Genomic DNA, 12246 nt, shown 5'->3' on the forward strand with positions numbered 1-12246 from the left:
AGAAAGTCAGTCCAGGTGCTTTTTTATTGAATCACTTAGAGTTCCTCTTTACTGTCATCGTGTTCATTTGATCTGGACCTTTAGCACAGAACCAGCAGCCTGCCTCGACCCCTTCAGATTTAATTTGGATTTGTCTCAGATGTCTCGCTCCACAAGGCCCTCTTTATAAAAACCTGGAACTTACTGTAAAGACTTTACAACTGTTATTACATTGAACGTGTGCCAGCGAACCGGAGATTTGGTGTCTTTGGCTTGTGGCTTCACCTGAACTATTCTAACACAACCGCCCCATAGTGCTGGGGTTCACTTTTCCCATACGTGCCCTTAAATTATCCAAAGAACTTGAGACTCAGAGCTTGTATCAAGTTTTCTGTTTGATTTGTACTTGGCTGAAACGTGATCAAATGTGAAAGAGCAACAGGGTGCAACAAAGGGAAATTAGAAAATTACAGCAATATTATGGTTCAGAACATAAGTATAATATAACATCCAGGGATTGGTGTTATTCAAACCAGATTTTTTAATCTGACTGACCTCTCAAACATTCCCACAATAATTAAAAATCTCCAAGCTTTTCAAAGTCAACGTTTGCACACACACACACACACACACACACACACACGCACGCACACACACACACACACACACACACACACACACACACACACACACACACACACACACACACACACACACACACACACACACACCAACAAAACACTACATCCATATGAACGACTCGCTGAGGCTCCCCAGGTTTCTCATAAAGAGAATCATGTTTCCAACATCTGAGGACTCCAAAGCTTTGCTTGTTGCATTGTTGTCCTGATTGCACATGTGTGTTTATATGTTCACTAAACCAGCATGGCCCAGCGGCCTGGAAGTCAGATCTGTGGTTGTACACAAACAGCATTAGTGCGTAAGGGCGTCGGATGAGGCGATTCATATTTTCACATATGCATGTCAAAGATCTGGTTGTATTGTAAACCAGACCATTGTAATAGTGTGGGTGTGGCTATATGGGTGAATATATTTAGACATTTGTGTGTTTGGTGAGTCCAAGGGGAAAAAAAGCCAAAACAAAAAGAAAAAAACCCGATAAAATGGAAAATGAATTAACCTGTAGTTTCTTTTCAGTTTTTGATTTAATAATGAGGGTCCATCTGAAAACATGGTATGAATTTATGGGATAATTTCTTCTTTCTTCCTACGTCTTTTTGGGCATGTTAAGATTGTCATGGTAAAAAAAAGGGTCTTTTGCATTATTTTCTACTGCTATCATATTCTAAATAAATAAATGTTAAAAAATAAATAAATAAATACAAAACTCTGCCTGTGCACATGTGTTGTCAAAACAAAAGGTGATCTGCTCAGTAAAAGTCTGTGACGTAACAAAGAAGTTAAGCTTCCTGAACAATCGGATCAGGAGATTTTTTTTCTTTCTTTCTTCACTCAATGTTTTGAATAGAAGAAGCAGTATTAGACTCAGGGCACATGTACACCACGTCTTTTAACTGAAGAACTGCTGAAGAACAATTACCGTTCTTTATCAGTCAGATGGAGAAAGCTCCAGAGTTATGACATAACAAAACATAAGAATCTGTGGCAAAACTCGAAAACTGCTGTTCATAGAAGCTCACAGTGCAATCTCACTGAGCTGGAGGTATTTTGCAAAGAATGGAGCTAAAATTTCTAAATGTTCTAAGCAGGTCAAGACATAGACTTTCTCCTGTGATTGTGGAGAAATGCGGTTCAAAAAAGTATAGACCTAGGGGTCTATACTATACTTTCTGAAAAGTGCACACCACACTTTTCAGATACATTATGTTGGTCTACAACATAAAATCCCAGAAAAATTTGCTTAAGTTTGTGGCATTATGTGTAAAATAGTTTGTTCCGCCTTTATATATCTAGTTTTTATTTGTTGTTGCTGTATTTATTATTCTTATGTGTGAAATTGTATGAATGTTTGTATCTTGTGTTCTTTAGTTCATGCAACTACAAATGGAAATTAGCATTTTGCTACATCTGGTATTTATGACAACATTCATTAAGATGCACTGTCTCAGTGCATCTTAATGAGGCAGTGCATAAAGACAAAAAGGTCAACAGATTGAATATATTTAGTTCCTTTGAGGTTGCTGGACGTCATGTTTGTGTCAAATGAAACATCCTCGCTCTGATTTACTGTCAGCATCACTCTGTGACCGGTCAATGCTACCTCATGCAGGGTTTGTGTCTGTTTTTAACTCAGCAATCTGACTTTTTTTTATTCCTAGCTCTTGGATTTGAACCACAAACATTCAAACTGACAATGTTTTAGTACATAAGCTTGGTGTTGTACATGTGCGCCTGACTTCCTTCAAACTTCACCCTGAACTTGTGACCAGGATGTTCTCCTTTGAAATCCCTTTTTTCCCCTCGTTTGGTTCTTGTGTTTCTCTTCTTCATGTACCCTTTCTATTTCCTCTGACCTTTTCCTGTGCAGCCACGATTTTCACTTCCTTCCTACGTGTGTGTGCTTTCGTGTTTCTGTGTGTGTCCAGCTGAGTGCAAGCATAAGATACACAGCCCCAGTGGGACCCTGAGCAGCCCCAACTGGCCCGACAAGTACCCCAGCCGGAAGGAGTGCACCTGGAACATCTCTGCCACGCCGGGACACCGAGTCAAGATCGTAAGTGAGCAAACCCAACCAAGCCGACCTAATAACAACTTGTCATCCTGGCTGCAGAATCATGTGGCATGAAGAAGCCTTAAGGCATCTCTTCTCTCTTTTCTTTTTTTATGTCTGGATTTCTTTGTTCTCGCTCTTTTCAAGAGAACCAAGAGTGGATGAAGGAGAAAGTACAGATATTTGGGTTAACTGCAATCGCGTGCGCATGTGTTAGTAAGAGGCCTTGGGCAGAGGCCATCTGTGTCCTTGTGCCTCTGTGTGTACACACACACACACACACACACGCAAGTTTGGATTTCTACCCACATTAGGACTTTGCATTAACTTCCATTCATTTTAGTTACTGCATTTATGGTTAACCCAGACATTTTCCCTAACCCTAACCATTACTAGTCTATTCCTAACGTTAACCTTAACCAAAACTTAATTCACATCATACCTCTAAACCTGACCTCTGACCCTAAACAAGACTTTAGGACCATGCTTTGGTCCCCATACGGCCCATGGTTCGTCAGAGGGTTGGTAAATATGCAGAAAAAGTCCTAAGAAGAATAGATAAACAAGTACATGTACACACATACACACATACACACACACACACACACACACACACACACACACACACACACACACACACACACACACACACACACACACACACACACACACACACACACAGAAAGTTAGCTGTCTCCTTTGTAGTGTGCACATTTGTGTGACATGACTTGATGAAGAGTCATGTTAGTCACTGTTAGACTGAGGATTTCTGGTCTTGAGTTTCTCTTTTCCTAAACAATAACATGTTTCTCATCCTTTTTGTATAGGAGATAATTTTATGACTAAAGATCATCAAGGTTGGACAGCTGCAGATTACAAAGCACGCTCAGAAGGCTGAGCAAAAAACATGAACGTCTTTGATGCATAATTAGAATTGATGCAAATCGCCACGTTAAGGGCCATTTGCGTACGACAGGTTATGTGTCATGAAGTGTTTGTAATTTTAAATACCTAAACAGAGCCAAATTAAAATGTTGTGCTTTTGCTAAAGATCAATCATCACAGCCACATAAAAACAGCATTTATTCTTACACCAAAGCCAGAGTCAAAGGGGAAATAAATGATCACTGATTTCATTTGCTTGTTGGTTTCCTTCCTTCCTTCCTTCCTTCCTTCTTTCCTTCCTTCCTTCCTTCCTTCCTTACTTCCATCCATCCATCCATCCATCCATCCATCCATCCATCCATCCATCCATCCATCCATCCATCCATCCATCCATCCCAAACACCCACTTACCTTTCAAACTACAAATTTTGAAAGGCCCACCCCTCCAGTGTGCCCTGGTTCTCCTCCTAATGGGTCGTGTCTAGAACACTTCATCAGGGAGGCATGATGGCCTGAGCTACCTCTGCTGGCTCCTCTTGCTGTGGAGAAACAGAGACTCTATTTGAAGGCACTGATCCTCCAAAACAGATCATCTCAACACCTAGTCATTCTGCAGCCTTAGTGAACATAAAACATGTGAAAACTGCCCATTCATCAATCCCCTGATCTGTCTGTGGTTCTCTGGGTTTAGCAGCATCACAAGTTGCTTCCAGCCCTTATCACACAAAAAGTTGTGTGATAAACATTTCTCTGCAGCTTAAAAATGTTGCAAATCAAAGGAAGGTGGTGGAGGCATCTTCCTCTGACTGCCCTTTCTCTTCAGGCCTTCAGTGAGTTTGAGATCGAGCAGCATCAGGAGTGTGCGTACGATCACCTGGAGGCCTTTGACGGGGACAGCGACGCGGCGGCCATCTTGGGCCGCCTGTGCGGCAGCAAGATCCCAGAGCCTCTGGTCTCCACTGGGAACAAGATGTACGTGCGCTTCATCTCTGACGCCTCTGTGCAGCGGAAAGGATTCCAGGCTTCACATTCCACAGGTAACGAATACGCCACTGACACACCTCCATATAAAACACTGTGGGAGTTTGTGAACAGCATCAATCACCATAACTGGTGAGCTGGTGTTCTAAGGGGTAATATCTCCCTCTAGTGGTTTATTGAAGCAGGTGCATGAGTAAAACAATCTGAAAATGTTTTATCAGAAGTACCTAAACAAACAAAAACAAACTCTTAGCAAAGCTATCCCATTTTATGCCGAAAGTGATTTTCCAAAATAAATAAATAAATCCTCTGTTTTTGCCAAAGGGTCATTTGTACCAAAAAAAAAAGAAAAGAAAAAAAAACACTTTTGGCTAAAAATGACATAGATCATTATTTTGGGAAGGTGATGGTATGCGAATGGTCGCTCACTTCCCTTCGTCTGTTTGTGCTTCAGAGTGTGGAGGTCGTCTGAAAGCGGACGCTCGTCAGAAAAACCTTTACTCCCACTCCCAGTTTGGAGACAACAACTACCCGGGTCACACGGACTGCGAGTGGCTGCTGACCACCGAACAGGGCTACGGCATCGAGCTCAGCTTCGTAACCTTTGAAGTGGAGGAGGAAGCAGACTGCGGCTATGACTACATCGAACTGTACAACGGATACGACGCCAATGCACACCGCTTAGGCCGTTTCTGTGGTTCAGGGGTAAGATTCATTTTGGATATTTCAGGAACTGTCAGAGTTTCACAGAAACAATGCTTTGTTCTTTCTTCCTAACACAAGTTGAAAATGTGATTTGGTATTGATGCATAAAGCAAGTCCTTACATCCATTTACTTGAGTTCTTCACTTTATATTTGTTAGTTAGAACTATTCAGTGCCTCAAACAGAAATGTAGAACGTTAGAGTGTTTTGTGTTGGAATGAGCTTCAACGTTTGACTTCAAACTCATTGTGGTTTTGTAGTCACTTCTTTAGCCACCACAGACAAAGCCAAAACTTTCTAAACGTTTAGCCTGGGTCTCTTCTTAGAAAAATGAATTTCCGTTATCCACATGGGAACATTGAGATATTTGAAGTGACCCATCTATCTGAGCTGTTGCTGATCCAACATTATCTATTAACAGTCAAGTTACCAAACTTTGACAAACAGATCAGTTCTTTAAAGGGGCAGGATTATATGTTTTCCAGGCACTCAAGCCACCATTTCATAGCACAGTCAAGTAACATTAACCTATCAAATATGACTTCAAATAAATTTGACTTCATAATTTAACGCCTTGAAATTGGGTCTCTATCGCTTTCAAAACTCCTGCTTTTTCTGAAGCTTTGCCTTCAGAAAGACATATTAACCCTTTAACAACATTTTTATCAGCTACTGAGAAGTAGCTCCTATAATGAGCTCAGCTGATGCTCAGCTCCAAACAGGTGTTTGCTAATTGCTGCTGGCTGGCCTGAAGCTCTGAAACTGCAGCTCAGAGGAGGAGCTTTGTCCTCAAGGGCGGGGCTTAGCCCAACCATTTTCCACAGCTGAATGGTTGCTAATTTCTCTAACATGCATGAAAGAATCAAAGCAACAATCTCAAAATCTGAGCTTTGAGACCAAGGTAGATCAGTTTGGCCATAACGCGTAAAAGCTAAAGAGAGCACGAAGTTGATAAGCATGGAGGTGGAGGCGTGTTGATATGAGCTGCGTTTTCAGCCTGTGCACCTCGCATTGAGTAAACCATAAACTGAACTGTGTTACAAACTATTCTATTGTCAATCATGAGGTTTACCTGGAGTGGGTCGCCTACAAAACAATGGTCCCAAACACAGCAGTAAATCTACAGCAGAATGGTGGAAAAGAGGAATCCTGGACTTGGGTGGACCAGTTAAATCCCAGATCTAAGCTTGAATAAAACGCTGTGGTAGGATCTGAGGGGAAGGAGAAAATTTCCCAAGCCTTAATGAACTGAATTAAAGTATTATAAGACAGTAGGAAATCTGTAAAACTGATCAGATCAGACAAAAGCTGGTGGATGGGAGGGTGTACTTACTTTTTCACACTCTGTTGGATTCGTTTTCTTCTTGTTTGTTTTTGTTTTTTTAACAGATCTTTCTCTGTCTTTCCATCTTCAGCCTAGAGAAGGGATTTATTCCCCTGGAGATGCCATGCTGATCCGTTTCCATAGCGATGACACGATCAGCAAGAAGGGCTTCCACGTCCGATACACTAGCAGCAAGTTCCAGGAGAACCTTCACGCCAGGAAGTGACTCTACACTCAGCCGGCGACCTCCACGGCACGGCAACCAGAAAAATCCGCTTTCTTCCGTCATCTCTGACCCACGGACAAACGAGGACGTCCACCAGCCGCCTGACCGGATGGAGGGTAATAGAGGGGGGAGGGGGCAGCTGTTGGTGCAAATATTTGTTTACAAAAGAACCGTCAAGACTTTGAGACGAAAGGATTGGGTTGAGGCGTTGTTCACGGACACAAATGCTAAGGAGCCGCTTACAGACTCGTATTTTCAAAAACAAACTATGACAATGAAAAAGACTAACGAACAGAATCCAAACAGCAGTTCTGTGCTGCTCCTGGATCTATGAGCTGTGCAATTTACTGTCGCCGGGCGGCTGCTTCCATCCACAGAGACTCAGACAGCTCACAGATGCTTTACTTGCCTTGGACGGCTGGGAACTGGCCTCTTCAGCCCAGCTCAGAATGGCTGCAGATACTATGATTTCTGTGTATTGTTAAACCCAACGTGTTTACTGTGTGTGTATGAGTGCGTGTGTGTGTGTGGGTGCGTGCGTGCTTGTGTCTGTGTCGCGCGTGAGGAGAGAACAAACAAAAGGCCCAGGTTGGTCCTTTCACTCTTGGTTGCTCACGGCTCATGCAGACTATGGTGGAAATATGGAAAGGAAAACAAACATAAGGAGATTTTATAATCTGTAACATTGATGTTAAGCCTTGCTTTATGTTGTGCTTTTGAGTTTTACTGGTGGTTTTAACTTGCATATCCCCTGGATATTTGTTTTCATATCCACATATGAATATATATTTATAAATATATACGGCTGTGGAAAAAATTGAGAGACCACTTACTTTGAGCAAAATGAACTTTGTTCTTTTATTCTATGAACTACTGACAGCATGTCTCTGAAAAGTAAAGCAAAAATGTAGCATTTATTTACAGAAAAATGAGAAATGGTCAAAGTAACTCAAAAAATGCAATGCTCTCAGATCTCAAATAATGCAAAGAAAACAAGTTCATATTAATTTAGAAACAACAATATTAATGTTTGAACTCAGAAGAGTTCAGAAGTCAATATTAGTGGAATAACAGGAGGTTTTCAACGAGGTTAGGGTAAGGTTAGAGTGGGCTCTTCAGTATTTCCAGAGCTGTATGTATGTATGTATATATATAAGCAGATATCTGAAGGGAAGAACTGTCTGTGGTGCTAAAATAAAACTGAATGAAGGTTTTTAAATGGAGGTAAGATTACTTGCAAAGGTATTCATATCCTTTTAACATTTTCTCCTTTTGTGGTGTTGCAACCACAAACTGAACAGTTTGTGGATTTTATGGGGTCATAAAAAGGATCCTTGGAATCTAAAAATTGAGGTGAGTTTGAATCGATAACAAGCGTGCGCTGCCGTTACAGCGCCACCCTGAGGCGGACATTTTTGTCTAATTTTTTTTTGTAAAATAGCTCATGCTCTCTCCACTGGTCTTCAAATCTTCAAATCACTGGTCTTCAATTCTCATCTGGATTTTGACCTGGGTTGTGACTGGGCTGAGGATCTGAAATGTTCTGTGGTGCATCTTGTTGTAGATTTATTGCCTTTTCCTGTTGGAAGGTCAAACTTCTTCTTCGATCTCAACTTTTTTGCAACTTGTAGAAGGTTTTGCTTCCTGATTGCCCCGTACCTGCTGGAGAAAAGCATCCCAATCACTGCAACCAGTCATCTACAGAGGGAGTACATGAAAGAGCCATTGCTCAGTCGATGATGGCCACCCTCAAGAAAAGTCCCACAGCTAAACAAAACAAAAAGAAAACATCAAGGCAGGTAAAATGTCTAGGGAGAGGGAAAAAACTGAGAAGAGTAAGAAAGAGCAGAAAGGCGGCTCAATTACTTATTGAGTCGCCTACAAAACAATGGTCCCAAACACAGCAGTAAATCTACAGCAGAATGGTGGAAAAGAGTAATCCTGGACTTGGGTGGACCAGTTAAATCCCAGATCTAAGCTTGAATAAAACGCTGTGGTAGGATCTGAGGGGAAGGAGAACGTATTAATTTTTCATTTCTATTCATAAAAGTTTGAGAACATATCATTTTTTTGTCCACTTGTGATGCCGAACATCACGTAAACATCAATAAAATATGCTGAAGTTTGTGTTTGTAATGTGGCAAAATGGAGGGGAAAAAAGGGATATAAATACTTTTTTCCAGGCACTCGTCAAGCCACTGTGCAAACGACCCGCTGAAAACATCAGCTTGTATCTGTGGAACCACAAACTAATGCCTTACAATCAAAATTTATGGTTTCACGGGTGTCTCTGATGCTCCTGCAAAGATGTGTACGAGTGTTTTGGCTGCGTCGTAGAATGGTTTCACTGTAAAAAGAAAACACACCAAGAGTGTGATTTGTACGTGTGTCCACAGTGCATGCGTGTTTGTGTTGGCGATGGTAACATGCTAGCAGAAACCTCCTCATGTCTCTATTTTGCATTGCAACAGATTCCATCTGAATGCTTCCTCACGCTACATCTGGAGTAAAAAGGAGAGGAAGTCTGAAGGAATATCAGAGGTGTTAAAGCTCTAACGTTTAAGTGTGTGTTGTAGCTGATCTATAAGGACAACATAACGCGTGTTTGTCTGTAAGTTGTTTGTGCTTAAACTGACTATGTCGTTGTACGTGCCAAGCTCCAAGTGATCCACTTTGATCCAAACAGTTTTTGTTTTTCTCACTCACTTTGTGTCTGTAGTCCAGAGACAGGGACGCTGCGTCTGTTGCATCACTCATTAAAGTACACACAGGTTCAAAGCTCTCGCCTGCTTCAGTTGGATGTTGATGTTTTCAACATTTTCAGTTGTATTTATTTTCTAGGGAAAAACCCTGTTCTAAATGTGTTTTCAACAAATTTACTGGTACCACACAGGCACATGCAGAGGGCGGAGGAGGGGGGAAAGGAGTTCTTGAATCCCTGCCCCTTTTATCCTTGATGACCCTAGTGCCGTTTTTGTTTTTTTTGTTTTCAAATTTTTTTTTTTTTTTTACATTTTTTATCTGTATGTCAGGAGGCTTGTTTGTGCCCCTCAGCAACAATATTTAGCTAAATATAATAATTTATCAAAATAAACTAGTCTGGCTGCCCTCAGTCTAATAATAACTCAGTTTCTCTTCCTCCATGTTGTTCACACACCAGGTCCAGGGTAAGGATCTGTGCCCTCTAACTATCAAATATTCATATCAATGTATTAATATTCTGTTCATTTTTAAACCTGTTCAAATTTTAAACCTGATAGAATGATAAAAAAAACTCGACTTAAATAGTTTTAATACACCATTGTCAATCTAAACTTAATATTTGACTATTAATGCAGAACTGATCTGACCGTTTCCATAGCGACGATCAGAACCAAGATATTCCCCCAGAACTACAGTGAAGCTCATTGTAGCTATGACCTCGTCTATGACACAGATCTATGTCATAGATCATAGAACATCTGGGTTTATAAATGCTTCTATCTCAAAACATCAGGTTATATACAAGCAGCTCTTTGACCCTCAGCACTGTGTTTTTGGAAGGATTGTTAGAATGGAAGAGGTTTTAGCCACCATGTTTTTTCCCCTGACTTATATTTGATTACCACAGGAGTGAGGAAAGTTTTCAACAAACTACAGCCTGGTATCAATTTGGAAAAAGGTAGCTCTCAGGACGACTGCACGAAATATGATGTGTTCGATGCTTATCTTTTAAACCCTCCTCTGGCTGGGAAGCAAACCTCCCGGGCCAGGAAAAACTCAGGGAAAAACTCACTTGTGTGAATTTTCAGACTGAAAACTCAACTTCTGCTTTGACAAAGAAGGGATTGGAAGACAATACCCATGTAGAGATTGCCCTCCTAGGGAACGATTTCTCTAATCTCAAAGAAGAAATGTCCCCTACTGGGGACGTTTGCAAATGTCAGGATGAGTACACTGAACACTCAACTTTTGCTCTGATGAGAACGACCCATTAAAAGAAATCTATTAATTTCACCAATCTTCCCAAACCTTACAAAGTCAAAAGACCAATCTTACCCGGCTCTGAGGAGGAAAGACATCGCACTAAAAAGAACAAACGTCTGCCCAGAGGTCACTCTTAAGATGCTTGTTGTCACATCTGTCACACTCCTCCTGATTTTTAGTATGGCAGAGATCTTAATCAGCGAAAACGGCATTCGGAAACACTATCCCTGAAGAAACCATTGTCCTAGGTAACAATTTTTTCAATCTTCCCAATTAACAAACATGGATACAGGGATATGGATGGATATGTTAATGAACAGTGAAAAAAAAACAACCCATGTAAAGTGTAAGGGAGTTGTAATTACCACTGTCCATTAATTTCATTCATTCATTTTCTTCCAGTCATCTGGCGGGGATCAAAGTGGTAGCAACTTAAGAAGGAATGCCTACACTTCCCTCTCCCCAGCCACTTGTTCCATATCCTTTGGGGGAATCCCAAGGTTTTCCCAGGCCAACTGAGAGGCATAGTCCCTCCAGCATGTCCTGAGTCTTCCGTCTTCCCTGGGATCTCCTCCTGGTGGGACATGCCTAGAACACCTCACCAGGGAGGCGTCCAGGAGGCATTCTAATCAGAACCAGCCACCTCAACTGGCTCCTCTCGAAGTGGAGGAGCAGCAGATGACCGAGCTTCTCACCCTATTTCTAAGGGAGAGCCCATTGTCCCATGGAGAAAACCCATTTTGGCTCTTGGGACTTGGAATATCACCGGTTGAGAGAGGTTTTGGCTAGAAATTCTATCTTACCTCGACGCCTGGTTCCGGTTCTGGAACCAGTCTCCTTGAGAGGGGTTGGACATACTGCTACTCTGGAGTTGCCCATGGTGAGAGGAGTTGGGTAGGAGAGGGCATACTTGTTGCCCCCCCACCTCGATGCCTGTACATTGGGGTTTACCCCGGTGAACGAGAGGGTAGCGTCCTCCGCCAACAGGTGGGGCAATGAGTCCTGACTGTTGTCTGTGCTTACGGGCTGAACAATTGGAGAACACCCCTCCTGGGGACTCCCTTGTTCTGCTGGGGGACTTCAACACTCATGGGCAATGACAGTGAGACCTGGAGGTGCGTGGTTGGGAGGAACGGCCCCCAGATCTGAACTCAAGTGGTGTTCTGTTGTTGGACTTCTGTGCTCATTACGGATTGTCCATAACGAACACCATGCCTGACCATGGTGTTCTCTGCATCAGGCTGCAGAGAGTCAGGGTGTCCTGGCACTTGGCACCAGGACACCCTATACCACAGTTTGTTGATCGACTTTCTCATTGTTTCATCAGATCTGCAGCCTTGGGTCTTGGAAACTCGAGTGAAGAGAGGTGCGGAGCTGTCCACTGACCACCACCTGGTGGTGAGTTGGCTCCGGTGGTGGTGGAGGATGATGGTCAGACCTGGCAGGCTCAAACGTGTTGTGAGGGTCTGCTGGGAACATCTGACAGACA

At 42.2% G+C, this 12246-nt stretch overlaps 1 protein-coding gene across 1 annotated transcript in view; it reads left to right on the forward strand.

The window, feature by feature from the left end:
* tll1 (tolloid-like 1) overlaps positions 1 to 8010 on the forward strand; it is a 51339-nt gene extending 43329 nt beyond the window's left edge. Inside the window, exons 19-22 of the mRNA XM_055056632.1 lie at positions 2547 to 2674; positions 4380 to 4593; positions 4992 to 5242; positions 6657 to 8010. Coding sequence (XP_054912607.1) covers positions 2547 to 2674; positions 4380 to 4593; positions 4992 to 5242; positions 6657 to 6791 — 728 coding nt within the window. The 3' untranslated portion in view covers positions 6792 to 8010. The remainder of the gene's footprint in view (positions 1 to 2546; positions 2675 to 4379; positions 4594 to 4991; positions 5243 to 6656) is intronic.
* The last annotated feature ends 4236 nt before the right edge of the window (positions 8011 to 12246 follow it).

Source organism: Poeciliopsis prolifica, unplaced genomic scaffold (genome assembly GCF_027474105.1).
Source record: "Poeciliopsis prolifica strain line A6 unplaced genomic scaffold, Auburn_PproV2 SCAFFOLD045, whole genome shotgun sequence".
NCBI classification, from domain to species: Eukaryota; Metazoa; Chordata; class Actinopteri; order Cyprinodontiformes; family Poeciliidae; genus Poeciliopsis; species Poeciliopsis prolifica.